The following is a 22,296-nucleotide window of genomic DNA, read 5'->3' as shown; positions in this document are numbered from 1 at the left end:
TGAAACATTTTTAAAGCTAAAAAAATGAAAATTTATTTTATATCTTTAACATTTTAACTTATTTCAATAATTAATACAAAATAACATTTTAAGTATTATTATTATTAATGATTTTTAATTGTCTCTGGACTTTTCAACAACATCCCGTGCGTCATTTCCGCTGACAGTTAGCATGGTGTTGAACTAGAAAACTTGTTCAGTTCTAAACAGGAGGAAAATTGAAGGTTTGAGCTATTTTTTCCCTGTCGTTCAGCGTTTTATGTTGTTTGTTTTACTGGAGATATTAATATATCGGCATCTTTTAATATAACGTTACTGAATCTCGATAATCTAACTGTAGTGAGCTGTAACGTTACTGTCAGATTGTTTTAATTAATTTAGGTTCAGCGCATATATTTCATATATTCTGATTATTATGCACTTGTAGATAGAATCTGTGACTAAATACATATTAATTAACGTTACCTCTTCTTTCTGAAACTACAGTGGCTGAAACTGGATAAAGATATGAATCTTAAAACGTGCTCCCTCACATTTGCATTTAAGCTATCTTTTAACATGATTCACTGTTGTTAACATGAAAACTCAGCTAAAAACAGCTTCTGGTTATTTTTAGTGGTTTCTAGCTGGTCCAAACTAGTCATTTATGTTTCTTAGCTTTATGTATGGTTAGTCAGATAATCCCAGAAATGTTGGACCAACAACAAACAGCATCCCTGACTGCCTTTTTGTAATCAGTTGAACGTTGTTGTGAATTATTGTGAATTGTACTGATTTGAATGTCATTAAGGTAATATTATCTAGTTGGCTAACATAGATTGATTATAGATTGAAATTTTGATAATTTCAATCTATAATTGAGCAATGAAATAATAATGAATATTATTAGTAAATCAGTAAGTTATTGCATTAATGATGTCATTTTTTTAGCATAAAATATGTTTACAAGTTTATATCTGTCTTGAAATTACATGAAAATAAAGTAAGTGAAAATATTAATATATTTTTTTTCTGACAAATATAAAAATATAAGTTGCTGAAATAGCTATCAGATTTGTGTCAGGGCAAGCTTACATCTGTAAAGTGTCAGTTTTTGCTATCATTTTCTCTAATAAATAAAACTGTTGGCATTTGGATGCACATATATAGTGTTTTTGGACTATATGTACAGCTGATCTCTTTTTTATGTTCTTCCACTTTTTACAGACCTCCTTCCTGGTATCCCAAAGGCATCCACCTGATCACCGTCTTGAATACCAGGAGAGCTGACTCTTTTTATGATAATCCACTCCCATAAGTTCCTAAGTATACATTCTTTGTCTTGAAAAACCTCCACCTCCCCTGCTTCCTCTGTCTCTCCATCCCTCCCTTATTTAGTTCTACTCATTCCCTCCCCTCCATCATGACTGAACCAGAGCTGCTCACAGAGGTCCCTGCCTCTCTTAAACGCCTGGCCAAGCAAGTTGTCCGGGGTTTCTACGGCATTGAGCACGCTCTTGCGCTGGACGTGCTGATCAGGAACCCTTGCGTACGTGAAGAGGACATGCTGGAGCTGCTCAAGTTTGACCGCAAGCAGCTGCGTTCAGTTTTGAACACTCTCAAGGCCGACAAGTTTGTCAAATGCCGTATGCGGGTGGAGACAGCACCTGACGGCAAGACGACGCGACACAATTACTACTTCATTAACTACCGGCTGCTGGTTAATGTGGTGAAGTACAAGCTGGACCACATGCGCAGACGCATTGAGACAGATGAACGGGACTCGACTAACAGAGCCTCCTTCCGCTGCCCCTGCTGCATGAACACGTTCACTGACCTTGAGGCCAACCAGCTGTTTGACCCCATGACTGGTGAGTATGAGAGGGAAACTGCGGGACAGAGTTGGGAAGTGGGAAATTAGCAGAATTATTGTATTTATTTCTGGTATTACTGTTTCTTGAATGTTGTGAACATGTAAGCCATCTCCTTCAGGGATGTTTTTTAAAAGAATTAATTTGGCATTAGGGTGGGACTTTATGATGGTAGGTATAGGGAAAAACTATAGCTGTATTAGTAGGTAGAACTACTTTATTTGAACGCACACTACCATTGACAAAGTTTGGGTTTAGTATGATTTTTTTAAACCTTTTTTTAAAGAAATTAATGTTTTTATTCATCAGGGACGCATTAAATTGATAAATTGATTTCTATTTAAAATAACTGCAGTTCTTTTAACTTCTATTCGTCACAGAATCCTATATTATTATCCAAATCAGTATATAGAGGGTATGCACAGACGTCACTTTCCCGCCGGAACGCGCTCCCTCAGCTGGACTGAGTGGCAAAAGAACCTGCTGCATGACTGGATTTAATAGGGGAAACTGCGAAAACGCAAGTAAATTACACTAAAGGTTGGGCTCGAAAGTGTTCCTTATAACATATCAAAGAAACCTAATCCAAAGATATTGGCATGCAGCCAGGAGTTGTGTTTCCTGACATTTGTGCCTGATTTCGACGTCGAGAAAACACAAAGCAAATCTGACTGTGAACACTTTAAATAACTACAATATAGGTAGGTTTAAATCCGAGGGATCACTTATGTCAATGTTATATATATCGTCATATTGTCCAGCCCTAAAACTTGTATCGTTTTTGACAGTGTTTATTTAAAAACATCCAATTATGCAGAATATAAGATGGTAAATATTTAATTGATGAGTTGTCAACACAATATATAACAATACAATATATACGGTATGATTTTACCTCAAAGTACAACAATTTAACACAAAATGATAACTGCAAATCTATGTTTCTCTGCTGGAGTCCAGCTGTTTATGTGAATTGTTATCCATTGCTTTCGGCAGTCTATAAAAATATACCTCAGGTTTTGTGTCAGAACTATTTGTATAGTCAGTCGCAAAGCTCTTTTCTGTTTTGGATGTGTTTTGTGTGTTTTTTGCGGCATTCACGCTGAAAACCAATGCTGCAACTCAGTCTTTGTGCCGCTCAGTGGGCGTAACTGCAGTCATAACGGTTGACGCTGAAGTCACGTGCATACCCTCTATTAGAATGATTTCTAAAGGATCATGTGACAAGAAAAAATCAGCTGAAAATTCAACTTTGACATCAAAGGAATAAATTACATTTTAAATGTATATTAAAATAGAAAAGTTATTTTAAATTCTAATAATATTTTACTTTATTTTATTTTAATAGTTTTTTGCTGCATTTTTTAAATCAAATTGCAACCTTGTTGAGCATTAAAAAAAAGTAAATACACACACATCCATGTCAAATGGAATTGAATTCAGAATTCAATCAACGTAAACTATGAGTCAAAGTTGATGTATTTTGATTTATTACACATAATGTCATTTTCATGGAGCAAAAATATTTTCTGAAATGTTGTAGGTGATGGGAAAGTGAGCAATGAGTAGTTATTATTATAAAAGTTTTTATTGTACAACTGTTGTGTGATCATGATGTTGAAATCAATTAGAAAATGTTCTCCAGTCAAGAAGTATATTACTTATGCTCACCAGAGTTTTCATGTAGACAATAAAGATATGAGCTTAATTGCGTATTTTAAGTGTGGTTTTCAAGAATCAATCTTGATTTTCTTAATACCTAACTAATCTCAAATTTGGGGGATTGTGTCATCTTCTAGAAGATCTTAAACCCATGCGCATTAGCAATTGAAAAGATGTTTTGAATGTAGCTCTGTGTTTGATCTCTGGCATCTTTTTTCCCACTCGTGTGGTATTTTCTTAGTAAGTGCTAAATTCATTCAAAGATGCTCGAGTCACACTGTGGCAGAGCTATATGCAAACACATGATGGCAGCAGAGGTCAAAAGTTGTAATGCATTCAACACACTTGAATGAATCTCACTTGGAGACTGATGATAAATTGCATCAGTTTGCAGACAGTCACAGACAGGAAAGAAAATGAAACTATTTTCATAGGTTTAAAAATAAACAGGCTGTAATCTCGTAGAGGCGGCTGTAAGGATTAGCACACCTCATTGACATCATCATCATGCCTTTCTGCTTCTGTGCCTACTGTTTTACAATTCTGACTTCAACAGCTGCTGATTTATGTACATAGTGAAGTACACACACACACAAGTGCTGCTCTTGACGTGACTTGCGTTATAATGGTTTCAGAGATGTGTTTGTAAAGCTTAGTGCACTGCTAGCTGTCCCTGTTTACGCTTTTATTATGGACAGAACCCAGCAAAACAAAAGTCTGCATTTGGTCTGTGTGTGTGTGTCTCTGTGTATATTGAGGTCCATCAGCAATGAGTCATTTATAATTGATCTAACCTGTGTTTGTGTTCAGAAGGAAATATGAGAAGAGAGTCTGAAACACCACTGAACACTTAAGACTCGTCAGCCGGGTCTCTGAATAACATCTCACACACTCCCTTGCCTTCATGCTCTTCAAATGCATCTTTTTTTAATGCACATGAAGTGTGTGTGTACATTCATAAAACCTTTCAAATCCATGAAGAGATTTTGAACAGTGTCTGTAGGGAATTGACTCTTATACTTAGGCCCAATGAAAAGACATTAATGTGGTTTAATCAATTAAAGGAATATATTGGGTTGTTTTAAAACCTCTGTGTATACGAAGGAACAGGAAATGTTTACAGTAATGGACTTACAATGGAAGCCTGGTAGACAAGAAACCCAGAGGGTTTTAACAGAAATCTGCAGCAATTATTAAGAAATATTAAAGCAATTCTTCAGTAATAAAATGTGTGTAATAAAATAGGAGTTAAAGCTGTAAATTGTCTTTTAAGAGACTGCTTTTGTAGATAGAGAAACTGCTGCTTATGTGTTACAATGTAAGCGTGTGTTGAGTTGCTCCCCAGCATTATGTGGTTATCATGATTTTTTTCTGGCATCTACACGATCTACACATCAAGCCGAAGTAGGTTTACTTTTTTAAGCTGGTCACCATCTGTTTAACGTGCACTGTACAATTATTCCTTATTTTAAATTATTCCATATTTTGTGTATTGCCAGTGCTGTGTTAGGAATAGGAGTCCAGAAGAATTGAACAAATGGAACACTAATCAGTAAAATTTAGTGCCATTATGTCGCTACTGAATCATCAGTCGTCCAATTTTGATAAATGACTTTTGGTGATTCCTGAATGAATTACTCTTATGAAATGATTATTTTCAGAGAATCAAATCCATCCAGCACAGGCAGTGTACTCAGATTCCTAAACAAATGACATGTAATGAGCCAGTTCTCTTCAGTGTATCAAAAACATACAGTGCAAAATGTTTCATCTGTGAATGAGTTAAATATATAACAAATATAAATAAACATATTTATAAATATAAATAAGCTGATAATGGATATATTTATAAGTTATATATTATATCAGCCTTCAGCCACCCTGCTGTCTAAATATCAGTACTGGTCTTACATATCTTTTTTTTTTATTTTTTTTTATATCAGTTGGCCTTGGCCACTACTCTGCTTGCTATGCTTCCATTGTAAGTGTATTTACTGTGAAGTTGAAATTAATATCAACAGCCTGTCACAGATGATGTACAAAGAACATTTACCCGATAACATTCTGTTAAACTATGAACTTTAAAAAACTCTTTCTTTTCTGTCTCACCGAGACTTCATGTCTTTCCTTTCATGTGTGAGCTCTACTTGCATTTGTATATATTGCTAGGGTACATGCATCTTGTACCCGATAGTCAGGAGGAACTCCTCTGTATAGAAAGCATGTATTTCAGAGAGTGATGGACACATGAAAGGAAAGAACAGGTATAAGAGAGAGAGTTGGAGGGCTGAGAGCAGTGCCAGAGGTGAGTGATGAATGTTAGAGGAATAGAAAGGCAGGTAAAGACCGCGTGGCACGTGTTCACCCTCACCTCTGCTAAAAAGCAAACTGGCAGTCAGGGAGGCAAAGCTGTTGCTAGGATACACATCAGGAGGATTGGCAAGGATAGAGCGGAACGGCCAATGATAGCACCTAACCCTGTGTAGACCCTGCCATTATACACATACTTGTTTCCCATGTTCTCTCCTGGACTAATATACTTGAAAGGATTTTATAAACATGAGTTTCACGATACACAGTGCTGTTTCTCCTCCGAGTAAACTTAAACGTGGATGTTTTGGAATTGGCTATTTTCTCCCTGTGCTGCCTTTTTATGCTTAGGCGGCTTAGTTGTGTCTTAGAACAGGATAGTGTATTGATCTGATGGGTCAAGCGGATCCAGGTCCCCCCTCGTTGAGCAAAACAAATTGATCTATGAAAATCTCTTTGATAGGTGAGGTGTTAGGGGAGATAAGGAGATCTGACAGGGTCAGGCTTGCACGATGATAAGTCACTCACTAATCCTATGTCTTCAGTCTGTCTCATTTCTGTTATCTCACTGTAGTCTTCCTTCCTTCTGAGTCGCACATGTGTACCCACTAGTGCTGGGCGGTATACCAGTTCATACCGAATACCGGTATTTATTTTTGTTATGATATGAATTTTGATGATACCGCAATACCGGTATGTGTCGCTTAACCAACGTTCTGAACGTGGCACAGCGTCACCGTTTGAGAGGGTCCCGTTTCACTGTTGCACTGTAGTGAGAGCACAGCTGAGATCGCATCACAGCCTATGGTAAGTCCGAAATCACCCCCTAAATCCTCATTCACTATTCCCTTCATTATCCACTTATATTGTTGACTTGAAAGAGTGAATGAAAACAAGTGAGTGAATTCGGACAGCCGTTGTGTGTACATCGGCTGTACACTCGTTATTGCGGTGCAATGTGAGATTGAATGAGTGCACTCAATAACGTCTACTATGGTTTTGGACACCACTACAAATGGCTGTCGCCTCAAATAATTCCGTATTTGAGGTTATAGAGGGCGATTTTGGATTCAGCCCTTGAGTATAGTGGAGAATTCAACTACACGCGGCGCGCGAGAGAGCCGTGATGAGATTAACAACGTTCTCCACATGGATCATATATATCAGATATAGACCGAAGTGAGCTCGTGAAAACATGAACCAGCAGCGTGTATGCGCACATATTTCATCACGTCTTCTTCAAATGAAATGTAACGTTATGCAAAGGACACTGAACTGTACGTCTGATCACGACCGCGATGACACAATGGGTTATTCTGCTACACAGAAGACGATGTAAGTTAATAAATAGACTGGGCAAAAATTTAACTGCTTTATTCTTTCTGTGTTTAACTTACGTGTGTCATTTTTTTCAGAGACTGTAGTGCTCTTAAATGTACTGAAAATATCCTTAGTTTAAATGTTCTTCCGCGTTTCTCCCTCGCTTTGGCAGTTTGTTGTTATATAGGGTTAGATTCTTGCTTAAGGTGCCCTCAACTCTTTTTTTTTTTTTTTCTTTCTTTTTTTTTTTTCTTTTTTTTTCTTATCTCCATGGTCATATTTTAATATTCATGTGTCTGTAATGAGTGTGTTGCAGGTCTGTGTTTTATTGGTTGTTGTCTCCCCACAGCATCATTTTTGGGGTTTTGTAAACCTGTATTAACTCTAGTATGGAATTTTTCTACAATATTCACTCATCATGACAGTAAAACAGGGCATTCTAGTCAATCTACTGCAGTATTTCCTCTCTCAATCAGTAGAAAATGTGGTTAATGGCCGGTCATGCATAGGGGAAAAAAATACCGTCATATGAAACCGATATAATTTTAAAAAATACCGTGATATAAATATTTGGTCATAACGCCCAGCACTAGTAACCACCCAATTCAGATTAGAGGTGTGTATTTCAGTGGCTTATTTTTATTATGTTTGGCATGTATTTCATGCTATCGATAATCAGTAAAAGCACAAAGCAAGTGGGTCATCTCATTTCGAGCCTGTAAGTCATTTAAAACTTGTTTCGTTTTTATTTTTATATACCTATTTTAAACTTTATTTTCATCAAAGTATCCTGAAAAAAAAAATGTATTATGGTTTTTACAAAAATAACATTGATGAAATGTTTTTTAAACAGCGAATCGGCATATTCAGATGCTTTCTGAAGGATCATGTGACACTGAAGACTGGAGTAATTCAGCTTTGCCATCACAGGAATACATTTTAAAATATATTAAAAGAGAAACCAGTTTAAATTGTACATTTTATTTCACAATAATACTGTTTTTACTGTATTTTGATCAAATAAATATAGCCTTGTTGACCATATAGAGACTTCGTCCAAAGACCAAAAAAAAAAAAAAAAAAAAATTCTTATTAACTGCAAACTTGTGAGTGGCACATGGTTAATACTTAAGTTTTGTGATTGGTCAGTAATTTCCAAAGGCTTTGCATAAATGCAATAGATACATCAATCTGGGCATTTACTAAAGACTTTCCTTTCCAGTGTGAAAAACAATCCTTTCTGAATGGGGTTTTAGATACTGTCTATAGAGCTTAAAGGGTTAGTTCACCCAAAAATGAAAATTCTGTCATTTATTACTCACCCTTATGCCGTTTCACACCTGTAAAACCTTCGTTAATCTTCAGAACACAAATTAAGATATTTTAGTTGAAATCCGATAGCTCCGTGAGGCCTCCATAGGAAGCAATGACACTTCTTCTCTCAAGATCCATAAAGGTACTAAAAACATATTTAAATCGGTTCAAGTGAGTACAGTGGTTCAATATTAATATTATAAAGCGACAAGAATATTTTTGGAGCGCCCAAAAAAAAAAAGACTTATTTAGTGATTATACCGATTTCAAAACACTGCTTCAGGAAGATTCGGAGCGTAAATGAATCAGTGTATCGAATCATGATTCGGATCGCATGTCAAACTGCCAGCGGCTGAAATCACGTGACTTTGGCGCTCCGAACAGCTGATTCGATACACTGATTCATTTGTGCTCCGAATCTTCCTGAAGCAGTGTTTTGAAATCGGCCATCACTAAATGAGTCGTTATTTTGTTTTTTTGGTGCACCAAAAATATTCTTGTCGCTTTATAATATTAATATTGAAGCACTGTACTCACATGAACTAATTAGATGTGTTTTAGTACATTTATGGATCTTGAGAGAGGAAGTGTCATTGCTTCCTATGGAGGCCTCACAGAGCCATCGGATTTCATTTAAAATATCTTAATTTGTGTTCTGAAGATTAACAAAGGTCTTATGAGTGTGGAATAGACTTATGCCGATATTCGGTAATGCGATAAATCGCGATAATGAATATTCACGATATTGTAATCGTCGGCACTTCAGAATACCGTAAATAATAATTTATTACCAATTATTAATTTTTTATAAGGCAATTAAGAATACTTTACCCATCAATCGTATAAAATTCACAACACCGCTGTATTCTGCGTCAAAAGGACACGCGCTCAGAGATGTAAACAATCCCAACGTGCACGAGAAGCACATGGCGGAACAAGGAGACGAGCTGAATGAAAGTGCGCGTTCACTCTCTGACAGCAGAGGGCGCTGATGGAACAGCAGCGTGCAGCGGTTACCACGGAAACCGTGCAAACAAAGTAATTTCATTCATTTTTTTGTAATCTCAGTGTTGTTCATCACAGCACCAAATACTGAATACTTAAAAACGACTTAAAAGTAATTTATTTTCAAACCTAAACATTTTTATATTTTAATCTGGACTACAACATGCCCTAATAATTAGAAATGTTCTGATTATTTGTTATTGTTCAGTAAAACTTACAGCTTCATTAGTTAACATGTTAATTCATTATCACTAAACTGACAATAAAAATACTTATAAAGTATTAATTATTAATTAATGTTAATTTCTTAGTTACTATTTAATAACATTACTAAAATCAAAATAACTTATTTAATGGACCTGAGATAAAACTAACAATAATCAGTTGTGTTTCTAAACTAACATTAACAACAAAAAAAACTTTCTGTAACAAATGTAGCTATTGCTCAATCTTAGTTAATGCATTAAATAAAGTGTTATCTGTTGTTCGTTATAGCCTAATTCTTTTGCATTTTAATCTGTTTAAAAATTTCAGTCAGAGTTGTTTTTGTTTTAATAAAAAAAAGAGTTCTTAAACCTGTTAAATTATGACAAAAATGGTTTTGCAACTTATTTTAATATCGCGATAATACCGTATACCGTGATAAAAGCTTCATCAATTAATCGCAACATGAAAATTTGATACCGTCACATGCCTAGTGTGGAACGGCATGAGGGTAAGTAATAAATTAGAACTAAATAAATTCTAATAAATTAGAAAATAGAACTAACCCTTTAACTTGTATTGAATCCAGAAATCCAGTCATTATACAGTCCTTTAAAGAAGAAAAATATATTTTTTTTTTTACTGTATTCTGATTGTAATTATTATTATTGCATTAGCTCTGCAGTAATTGGAATAAATGTGTACATTTGTCACTGTTGCTTAGACTCCCTCATAAAAAACTTTATTCTGTCTCAAATGCTGAAATGATGTTGCATTCATCTTTTAAGGGCTGATCACAAAAGTCCTTTTGTTCTTTGGCGTAGACAACTGAACAAAGCGTCGTCCTGCTTTCAAAAGAGCTCTGAATCACTGGCGAGTGTGCTATGTAATTTAAACCAGACCTATTCATATCTCATAGATAATACAAAAACTATCAACACAAAGACACCAGCCCACTTCTCTCTGACAGAAGCCTTAATGTATGCCTACACACTAACAGCACAGCACCATGTTCCTTTAGATCACTGCCACAATGTGTGTATGTTCCGGCCCGATGCACACTTTGCCTGAAAACAAGGACGACAACCCAGGTGTGTGCATGTGCCATATTGCTAATTGTCCAGGGCTTTGGATTTGATATCTCTACAGATTACTCTTGGCTGGGTGCCTCCAATGACATGTGGAAAGAAAAACGGATATATTTTATATTACTGTTTTTCTATAACTTTCCTTTATCTGCAGCTGTGGGTCAGTGATTCTTTTTGTCTCCCTCAATTTAACATGCAATTAATCTAAGGTTTCCATTCTGAACTAGTGAACATCCTCTCTGTCTGTCACTTTAGGATTGGTTTACACAGAACGTGTTTTTGCAATCCAGTGTGCTGCTTTTCAAATGTTTTATTGTAAACATGAGCTAGACAGATACTTTAAAGCGGTCATGAACTGCATTTTTTATTATTTTATGTTTCCTGAGGTGCACTTATAATGTTAGTATGATTTTTACCCCAAGAATGGTCACAATTTAGAAATAAAAGGTCGTTTTCCACCCTGATTTTATACCTCTGATTTGAATGCTCTGTTGGAAGGGGAGTGTCTGCTTTGAGACTTCAATGTAAATGTCCACTGATATGATTGGCTATCATCTTTATATATGAAATAAGTATTACATGTGGAACTCTCGCGAAATCTTTTACTATGTTTTTATTATTACAGCTGTTGAGATTAACTAATTGCGAAAGGTGTTGATTATAGCATTATATTTAGATCTGCTCCCGTCACATGAAAGTTTTTAACATTGGTTGTAATGCACCGCAATAACGAGTGTACAACCAATGTACACTCAACGTCTAGAGAACACCCATAATGCCATCCATCCATTTTCCAAACCACTGGTCCAATGTGGCTACAGCATAATATCATACAGGTATAAATTAATTTTTAATTGATTATTAAATTATTTAATTAAAGTTTATACATGCTAGTTTCCATGAAGATAAATCTTTTCATTACTACTGCAGCTGCTAGTTTGCCAAGTTTCAAATGATTATTAAACAGCAAGCACAAACTATGCAAAAGCGGCAGCCCTTTTAGTGCACTCAGTGTCCAAATTCACTCGCTCGTTTTCATGCACTCCTTCAAGTGGACTATATTGTTGGAGTAATGTAGGGAATAGTGAATGAAGGTATAGTGGGCGATTTCGAACACAGCCTCAGGCCCCATTTACACTTGTGTGTTTTTGTTTTAAAATGAAAACGATCCTTGTCTACACTGGCGTTTCCACAGTGTTTCGGAAACCGAAAATGCATGTAACATGACTGTTCGTGTACACTGGATATGCGCGTACAAGTGTAAACAGTTGCCTCTTGTGCATGTAGGCAGCTGCAGTATTAAATAAATGCAGAGTTCAACTGCACAATGGCTGCTAAAAATTACAACAAAGCCAGCAAAGATTGCAGTTCAGTCTCCATGTTATTGTTTACACGGTCGTCAAGGATACGTAGAGCGAATGTGGGCAGCCACGCCATCGTTTTCAAAAGTCTCCTTTTGGTCCGTTTATGCTGAAGCGCAACCCCGACATTTTCAAACTAAAACGGGGTCTGCAGCATTTTCGAAAAATTCTCCATTTTAAGGTTTGAAAACTCTGGTGTAGTGTAAACGACAGGCGTAACCGTAAGTAAAACGTATGCGTTTTAAAACGAAAACGCACTAGTGTAAATGGGGCCTCAGATTTCATCAAAAAGATCTTCATCTGTGTTCCGAAGATTAACGAAAGTCATGCGGGTTTGGAACGACATAAGGGTGTGTAATTAATGACAGAATTTTCATTTTTGGGTGAAATAAACCCTTTTAATCACAATTTAAATAAGATATTTTAAATTTTAATATTATATTCATGCTACAGTACTACGAGTGAACAAACAATGTGAGGTTGACCGTTTAGTCACTTGCTTGATTTACTGACGCATAAATGATTTTGAGACCAAGAACGTATAACTGTACATAATCATTACATATCAGAAATCACAGATTAGGCATTAGAATTAAGCTGCGGGCTCTTTGATCGCCCCCTGGAGGCTGGATGCAGTACAGGCCATAAACCCCGCCCTCTCAATGCAGACGAATGAGACTTGAATTAAAACATAAAAATAAATTATGCTTCAAATAAAATTTTCCAAAAGATGGTTTTGGTACCCAAAAGGTAGTTATCACGCTGATTTATATTCAATTGTTAGTTTTTGTGATAAGTTTGATTTTAGCTAGCAATTTGGTGCTATAGAAACGGGGCGTGTCGTCATGATTCACAGTTGAGTGACAGCTTGTCTGAGGACTGTCGGGGCTTCGAGGGGAGATTGAAGATATATAACTAACTATTAATTTTCAGTTTCTGTTTTATTTCACACCGACAAATTGAGCTGTTCAGCAGTAAACTGTACTAACTGACCTATAGGATCTGACGGATATCTGAGCTTTTCTTGGTAACGTTAAATGTGGGCTTCATAAGCTAATTAATAAACATTATTAGTTAAGATAACACACCTAAAACACACCTTTTCACGCCTTGACGGGAAAAAAAAGCAGGTGATCGTTATCTGGCAGTTACTAATTATTTTTATGGGTATTAAATAATAATTAACAGGATAAAACTAATGATAGCCTACTCTAATTAATTATAGAGCACTGTCTACAGCAATCGATCTCCTGTAATGTTAGTTTAACCCTTTATTTAAAATGGCAGGACCGTTTCTGACATTTTAGAGTTGTTTCTAATTGCATATTATATTGAGTTTTTCTACTGAATTTGCGGTTTCAAAAATATTATTGCTCTAGAAACCTATTATTTTATAGGTGGAATTTTAAATTGTGTATAATTTATATAGCCTATTTAAAATACATCAATGATGACGCAGTCATCTGGGTGGAAGTTTGATACCGCGACTCCGCCTCCGGGCTCCACTGACGTTTCTTTCTGCGCATGCCCAGTCTAAAACTTTGTTGTTGTTTTTTGACGTTTTTGCGTAACGTGTCAGCGCCCATCAGCGTCCATTTTGGCTACAGTTCAATACAATGGAAGGAAGCGGCGTCGCGTCGTCCATCTTTTTTTACAGTCTTTGTTTACTTACAGTAAAAGTCTGTTTGCAAGCCTGCACCGAAATTGTGACTGAATTACCAAAGATTCCTCAGTGAAATGTACCAAACAAACAAATAATGCACTACTGAGACATGTACATGGTTGGAAATAACGACTTTCCTAGCATTAGGATGCTTTAGAAGGTAATGTTATTTTTAGTCCAGTGATCCTGTATCGCTCTTCTCTCCTTCTCATTTCACTAACGCGCCAGTGGGTGGGGCCAAAGATGTGATTATGTAGAAGGCGGCGTTGATCTGATTCTGCAGATGCAGTCTTTCGTCACACTATAATGTCATAATGTGACAATTCGAAATGAGTAATCTTTCCAAAAGATGAAGGAAAATTGGATTCCTCAATTCATGACCCTTTTAACTGTTGAGCCACATCTCGCTGCTTCTCGCCTTTTCTATAACATCTCACGCATGAGCAATGCCATGTTAGTTTATACAGAACACATTCTTGTTTAAAAATGGCAGACTTAGCGCAGCAGAAAGGAAAAGACTGCATGGTGCCAAAAAGACACGTTGACACGCAGCGCTTGCACAAGATGTTATAGAAGCAGCAAGATGCGTTACAGCAGTCAAAGATCTACTACATAGAAAAATTATTAGGTGGAATGCAGTGGAATGGAGAAAAAAGCTTGACTCATTTTATAAAATAAATGCAGTGGTCAAAGATGTCCATCAAGCACATATTCATATAGAAAAACATTGGGAAACATAATATATTTATAACTTGAGCGCTGCATTTTTAGAATACTTTGTGCAAGACGCAAGATGTGAGTGCAACTGTCAAACATGTAAGTCTAGTACTTGTTTGCTGTCAATCTATTGTCTGTTTGGGAAAAACAGTGGAAAGGCAATGCAAAACGCATGCTGTGAATGTCCCGAATACATCTGCTCTTTTAAGCCCTTAATCCTTCACTACATGATGTTTGCATGCGTTTAAAATTATATCACCTCATCTTTATTTAGACATTTAAATTGCAGCCTGTTATCTCTGCATTCCTTATCACTTGTGCTTTTTCATTCCTTTTCTGTGCGTGTGTATCGAGAGAGAGAGAGAGAGGACAAGCAGACAGACTGACCAGGAGGGCTGCGGTAAAATAGTTCCCTGCGCTCAGGGCTTGTCGATATTTCCTCTGGAGCTGTGTCAAATGTGATGAAGACTTTTTTTTATCTTCCCTTCACCTGAATGTTATTTCTTTTCTTTTTTACAGCCTCTCTCTCTTTGTACTTGTCAAATTGTTTTCTTTTTCGCCCTCCACTCCTGTATTGGCAGAAAAGACATCTGTAGTAAAAGGGCCTAGCTGGAGGTGATTGTTTTTCAGTAGCGCTTTCACAGATTTTGTTGTCAACTTTCCAGAAAAGCTTTTAAAATGGAAATTGCTGCGAATCGTTTACTCGTTTGATTCCCCTCAAGGCCAGAAACTCGGAAGCCGTCATGCACTCAGCACAACAACATGAGATTATTTCAGCATAAAAAAACATATTGCTGGTGTGTGTTCATGATACCAAAACATGAACATGAGTAGAATGACATTCTAGATAAAAAGCTACAATTAAAGGTAGGTCACGATAACGGCACCATCTGTGACTGACCATTAAATGCTAAGTACACACATATGTAAAATATGTCAAAGCTTGTATTTTATATTCAGCAAGTAGCCGGTGTACACCACACACTCGTACACAGGGCCCTGCTGTGTGTGTTCTTGTCAGAAGGCTGTAAATAACTTCAGCAGCAGATGGCAAACCAGACCAGCTTCGCTCGCTGTGTCACCGAACCGCCAGTGAATGTTGGGGCAGAGTGTGTGTTTGTGTATGTTTGTCCTTGTGTCTGTATGTTTGTCCATTGTTCTTCCTCTTTACTGTTTCAATAATATTAGATGGTCAGCAGTGGTTTTGGCTCCATCCTCTAGATGGCATTGAGTTGAAACTGTAGGCTGCACCCTTAATATATACATTTCTCATTTTGCTAGCAACTGATTATAATAAGAAATGTTGACCAATTCAAGCTAGTCAATCATAATGGAGAGACTAATTTGTTGTTGGTTTGAAAACTTTGTATGGTGATGACACCATCTCACCCCCCTGGCCACTGACATTAGTGGTTCCTGGTTCAAAACCAGCATGTTTGAAAGGCAGAGGCAAATTTTCTGGCTTAGAATTGGAAATGGGAGCCAGATTGGGTACTGGCTTCAGCTCCACGATTGGCACATTGTCTGTGGGAAAAGGGGACATGGAATCCCAGAATTTGGAGCCCCTGGCTAACAGGGAACTGGAGATATGAAGCCCTTTGACAGGCAATGATTTTTCTAGCCTCCTACTTCCAAACCGAGTGACCCAGATGCGCCAAACATAGTGGATAAGGTCGGTGTGGTGTAGCCGTTAAAGTCCGCGTGAACCGGAAGTTGCAAACGACTTTTCTCCAGTGTTGTGACGTATTTCCAAGTGAAACGGAATATTGAATAGAGGGCAGAGTTTTACTTCAGCGCTCCTCCTCTCCGTCTGTCACTCATAGCAGAAGGTTGGCGAGGGGTGGTTTAAGCGATTTCAGCCCAAGCCGTCAAATTGACGTCATTAGAGAAGGGGCACCGTTGCAGAGGGGAGGAGCATTTTCAGATTTTGATTCAATATTACGAAGCCAAACAATATTTTTTGTGTGGATTGACTTGCACGGATGAATTGTTCACCACAAAACTAGCAATTTGAGCTAGCAAAATAAATAAGCTCAATTTTGATTTCATGTGTACTTTAAGGCTCAGGTTTGAAGAGCACTGTTACTGTTTCAACATTTGATATTTTGTATTTAAAGACCTTCTCCTCTCAAACACAGGGACGTTCCGCTGTACCTTCTGTCAAACAGAAGTAGAGGAAGATGAATCAGCTGTGCCAAAGAAAGATGCCCGCACTCTGGTGGCACGATTTAATGAGCAGATTGAGCCCATCTATGTATTGCTACGAGAGACAGAGGACATCAACTTGTCCCATGACCTTCTGGAGCCAGAACCATCAGAAATCCCAGCCCTAAAACAGAGGTCAGCACAAAGTTCAGTGGCCAGTTATATGCAGAAGTCTGTTGTTATAGTTAACTAAAACTATTCAAAATAATTGTTATTTGAAATAAAATGTAATATAAATATTAGATGAAAAACTTAAATGAAAATTAGAAATGTTGCATTGGCAATTAACTGAAATAAAATAAATTTAAGTACTAAAATGACTAAAACTAAAACTGAAAGAAAAAAAATTAAACATACCACAAAAAAAAAAAAAAAATTGACTGAAAATGGAAACTGAAAATATAAAAGCTAATTCAAAATATTAATAAATGCTATATGTATAATGCTAATAGTATGTAAATAATATTAAAAAAAAAAAAAATCATTATCCCAAAATAGATCATTTATTTTGAACCAAATAGAGACTTCATTGTCGTCTGATTTGATTAAACTTTTCTCACTTTTAGCGGATATGAACTTTAAAAAATGTCATAAAGGATGCCTAATTAAAGTCTGTTTTATGTTATATCAACATAACTCTTTGTTAATCCACTTCTACTATTTTTCACAGTCGGGAGCGGGCTGCCCAGTCCGCAGCAGCAGCCGCTGCCGGGGCAACTGGTCGAGAAATATGGAAAACAAAAGGCTCGTCGTATGACCTCTACACACAGAATGTGGTCATCAGTATGGAAGACCAGGAGTCTCAACCTGGTCAGACTGCTGAGGCCAAAGCCCCCAAAGAGAGGCCTGTATGGCTGACAGAAAGCACGGTGCAGGGGGTGTACAGCGAAACAGATGCTCTAAAGCACCGTGAGTCACATCAATTATATAGTATCATTATGAAAGCATTCATTGTGGTCATGGCTGCATATTAACACTGTTTTTATGCATTTCATGATTTGCCTGCTTATTTTTTTTTTCATTCTTCACATTGGTCTGAATGTAGAGTCAAACTAGGTATAAGGGTGAGGACTTTATTTGGTTTAAAGGGATATTTTCACTCAAAACATCTTTGATTTTCCATGGAACACAAAAAGAGATATATAGCGAAATAATCAATAGGGAAATAATCAAGCTGCTTTTTTAAAACAATGACTGCCAATTAGAGGTCTGCTCTTTTTAGTCCCACTCCCACAAGATTCTGCAAAAAATATATTTTGTCCCTTTTCCATCTGCAACTTTAATATTTTTTTCCTGCTTCCGCTCACAAAAGCCCACAGGTATAGGTCTACATGGATTTTCCCATAAGATTCCTCTCCCATAAGATTCCATTTTTCCACTTATTCCCACACACAATTCTTCAGACCTCACCTTGTTGCATTTGTCTTGGCATGCAAAAGGAAGGTTCTTTTCTTCATTGCCATGTACAATAAAAAAAATTGAGAATATCCAACCCTGTGCTGGTTTATTTTTGTTGCTCAATAAACGAATAACACAAATAACATTCTGTACATTAAAACCATAAAATACGTAACAATTTTTCTTTTGATATTTATATCTTTCTTTATATTCATCTGCACTCAGCAATTCAAAACTTGTCCTGCCAAGCTACAAAAAGGACAGAAAGTACCATAGAAATAGTCAATTTGGCTTGCATTTGTGTTGCACCATGTCTCATGTGAATCAATCCCGAAGGCAATCTGGCAATTTTATGGCAATTTTCTGGGATCAATGAAGTTTTGACTTCCACTTGTTCAAATCATAGTATGGTCAAAAACTTTTAGTTTGTATATTCATCACCATTAAAGAAGGCTGAAAAGAAACCCAATGTGAACTTCAATGATTCTTGAGTTTATAATCATTAACAGGTTTGAAAGTTTGAGTGGAATTTGAGCTATAATAGGGCTTCAGAAAGGCCTTGGATTTTAGCACATTTATGGTTAAAAAATTTGGAAAGTAAAAAAAAAACCCTTGCATCTGAATTTACAAGGTTTTTTTCTTCTTCTTCTTTTTCCTCCAATTTTTACACACCAGCTGGCGAGGACCCGATAGTAACCCAGGAGGACATGACTGGAAGAGGAGCCGCACAGGATGAGAATGAGGAGGTGATGCAGGCTCTCCTAATTCACGAGAAGAGGAGCGGAGTCGGTCCAGGAGGTGCCATCGTCTCCAGACCGACCGTTCCAGTGGCTAACGCCAGCGACTCTGACAGCGATACCAGCGAATCGGATGAAGACTCTTTGCCCCAGGCTCCAACCCACATGGCACACAACGCTACAGCTTTGCGGCCAGGAAAACAAGAGGATGAGGATGAAGACGAGGAAGATGAGTTTGAGGAGGTCGGGGATGACCCTGTGGTAATGGTAGGGGGAAGACCCTTCTCTTACAGGGAAGTGAGCCAGAGACCCGACCTGGTGGAACAGATGAGCGCTCAGGAGAAAGAGGCGTACATTGAGATGGGCCAGAACCTCTTCCAGGACATGTACTTCTGAGTTCATCACGTCTGTCTGCATAACATTCGTTCTTTCTGTATCTCGCTTGTGTCCGTTTTTCACAGGTTGCAGTTTCGATCTGTCTCCTTTGCACACTTTATCTCAAACGGTGTTGTGCAGCGTGCCAGAGCTGAGAAATGTAGTGTTATACCCGTTGACTGTTCTTTTTTTTCCTCAACCCTCTGCCATATTCATATACAAAACATCTCTGGTGCCAATTATACCGCAGTATCACGGTTGTAAACAAGAGTATCATACATTGGCAAACGCTCACACCGCTACTTTTTTCAGTTTGTTTGCGGTCTCGCCACATTCGGAGGCTTTCAAATGAATAACAGTGTTGCTGCAGTGACCTCTAGAACGGTTTTACTCCCCAAATCGAAGGGGTTTTCTGACATAATTGACTTTTGTATGACAGAAAGTGACAGACTCTGTTGTTTAGCACAAAGCTACAGAGAAATTTCAGCATCTTCTTGCTTTTGTGTCTTTTTCCTTGGGTCTTTTTTCCATCAGTATTTAGCAGAACTTGCATTTTGAAAGAAAGACGAGCAATTTTCTTGCGACTGACTACCTTGACATGATATTAAATGGTTTTGATGAGATATGTTTGTTTAGAGTGTGAATGCTTTCCTTTCACTGCAGAAACGAGCACTTTCTTCTCTGATTTCTGCCTCAGTGGACATTATTCACTTCAGTTTGTTTATCTGTAAGTGGAAATTTTTTTTTTTTTTTTTTTTCAATTTGTTAGACCTTTTACAGTAATAAAAAGCTGAGTGCAAAAACATCACTTTGTGTATCCGTGAATCTGTGCGCATGCGCACAACTTAAACCATAAAGATGAATGTGAATGAAAAGATGAGCTTCATAAACAACAATCCTGCTGTTATATTTCATTTCACTGTTTATTTTGTCTAGAACAGCAGATTGATTTTGCAGTGACTGTTTCCAAAAAATGTTTGAATTTACCTCTTCTGTGTGATCACGTAATGTAATTGGGAACAGAGTCTCCGGGGATGTGCTTTGGTGCAGCTGCAGATGAGATGATGCTCGGATGAGACGATGCGGGAGATAAAATCTGTGGTGCGTAGATGTGTATCCAGAGAGAAAACCGGCAGTGCTGCTGTCACGTCACATTTCAGGTGCAGCACTGTGGAGTCAAGTATGGTATCTGCAGCTCAGAGCAGAGGGTGTGTCTAAATGTAGGGGCGTGTCTAAAGGTTTATTTTAATCTTTAAAATATAAAGTTTTGTAAACCTGAAAAAGAAAGAGAATGTTATGATAGAACGTGAATGACAAATATTTGAGCCTTTGCACTATTTCTTGATAACTAGTCAATTGTAAGCAATTTTGTGACATTTACCAGCTATAAAAGGTCAGATGCTGTTGCCTCCATTGAAGCGCAAGATGCTTCTTGAATCATTCTCAATTCCTGGAAAAAAATGATCTTAAGTTTTTCCCCCTATTTTTTATTATGCAGCTTAAGCTATACAAGACATGTTTATTTTTATTCACATTTTCAGTCAAATTGTTATACTGATAATATAGTTTCATTGATTTAAAAAAATAAATAAAAAATTGTCAGCCCAAAAATCCCTTTAATCAGATATTTTCATTAGTATTTGAAATGTTGTTTCTACACTGTTTAATAAATGAACATTTTAATTTCATTTTAGATTCATTTTAAGTCAGCCATATAGTCATTTTCAAACAATAGTTGGGTTAAATAAAACTGCCCAGCAGGTTGGGCAAACATTTAACCCAACAATTGGGTTAAAACAACCCAATCGCTGGGTTTGTCCATTTTCAACCCAACTTGGCTTGTTTTTAACCCAGCATTTTTTTAGAGTGTAAATAATTGTTTTTGTTTGCATTGAAGTGCATTTTCCCCTTTTGGAGGTGAAGAAAAAAAATGGACCTTATGCATGTTAGTTGTTGCATTTAAAAGGTACAATATGTAACATTTTTTGCAGTAAAATATCCAAAACCCACTAGGCTAGTGTTATATATTTTGTCCAGCTGATTACTAACAATTCCTCTAATGTTTTCAACTACTTGTAAATCATGAGAAAATTCCCATTCTAAACAGTGACACGGGGCAGTGCAGTCGCCTGTCAATGACGTCAGTTACCCTTTGATACCGCCTTTACTGAAGTAGAAACCACATGACAACAGTGCCGTGGACAAATGCGGAAGTAGTGTCTAGCGTCCAGCAAACCACTAGCTTGCTTCAAGCAGTTCCTTATTTACTTCTTGTATGTTTTATGGTGGATTGTGTTACTTATTTATGGAACATAATTACTGTTTACCATCTGCTGCTGGTTCTGTCGACAAGGACAGCTCCCGTAAACTCATGACCGGAAAAGCGGAAGCGGCGCCGGCGACTGTGTCATAATAAAAGTCCCGCTGCTCGTGAGGCGTGTGTTGATCAATCATAAGGAAATAAGGAATAGATGTACAGTTATTGTTATGCACGTTGGTGTCAGTTACTCAAACAACAATAATATTTCTTTCCAGAGTTCTAGTGGACAAACACTTGGTTTGTGAAAATTAGTGTAATTTAGACATTACATTTGGAGCCCCTGATGCAACATTGTGAGTGTATAACTTTGCAGAATTCTGAGAGAACAGATGCGGTTAGGTCTACCCAAAAAGTTAGAGCAGAGGTGTGTACTGTGAATGCTAACTTTTACAAGGAAACATTTCAGCTGAATTCAGTTATCATGCCAAAACCTCTGTTTAACATATAAATGAATCTCAAATGAAAAGGCTTTTATTGGATTTTGCATATTTATGAATCTTGTATAATGTTAGCTGACCTTGTTGTTGTAAATTACATTTTCCTCGTACCGTTTGTGCTCAGCCAGACTGGGTTGATTTGGCAGACCCTGTCCCAGTCTATTTATTAGCCACATTCAGCATACCTATTTTACTCCCTTTTTTTATAACCTCAGCTGTAAATGAAAGCCATTTCTCAGATGGAAGATTCAGAGAACTCTTGATTATTGCGCTGTTTGTGAGGTCAAGGTTTTCTGTGCTTCATGTTTGTTAATGTGTTTGTCTACCTAA

At 37.1% G+C, this 22,296-nt stretch overlaps 1 protein-coding gene across 1 annotated transcript; it reads left to right on the top strand.

Annotated features, from left to right (window-relative positions):
• Nucleotides 1-153: 153 nt before the first annotated feature.
• Nucleotides 154-20,838, top strand: gtf2e1 (general transcription factor IIE, polypeptide 1, alpha). Its single transcript, XM_067409499.1, has 5 exons — nt 154-224; nt 1,207-1,850; nt 16,633-16,834; nt 17,370-17,608; nt 18,773-20,838. The coding sequence occupies exons 2-5, from the start codon at nt 1,403-1,405 to the stop codon at nt 19,228-19,230; spliced, it is 1,347 nt and encodes a 448-aa protein (XP_067265600.1). The 5' UTR covers nt 154-224; nt 1,207-1,402; the 3' UTR covers nt 19,231-20,838.
• The last annotated feature ends 1,458 nt before the right edge of the window (nt 20,839-22,296 follow it).

This window comes from Chanodichthys erythropterus, chromosome 14, assembly GCF_024489055.1.
Source record: "Chanodichthys erythropterus isolate Z2021 chromosome 14, ASM2448905v1, whole genome shotgun sequence".
NCBI classification, from domain to species: Eukaryota; Metazoa; Chordata; class Actinopteri; order Cypriniformes; family Xenocyprididae; genus Chanodichthys; species Chanodichthys erythropterus.
The sequence above is the reverse complement of the archived record's forward strand: the minus strand, read 5'-3'. Positions and strand labels throughout refer to the sequence as shown.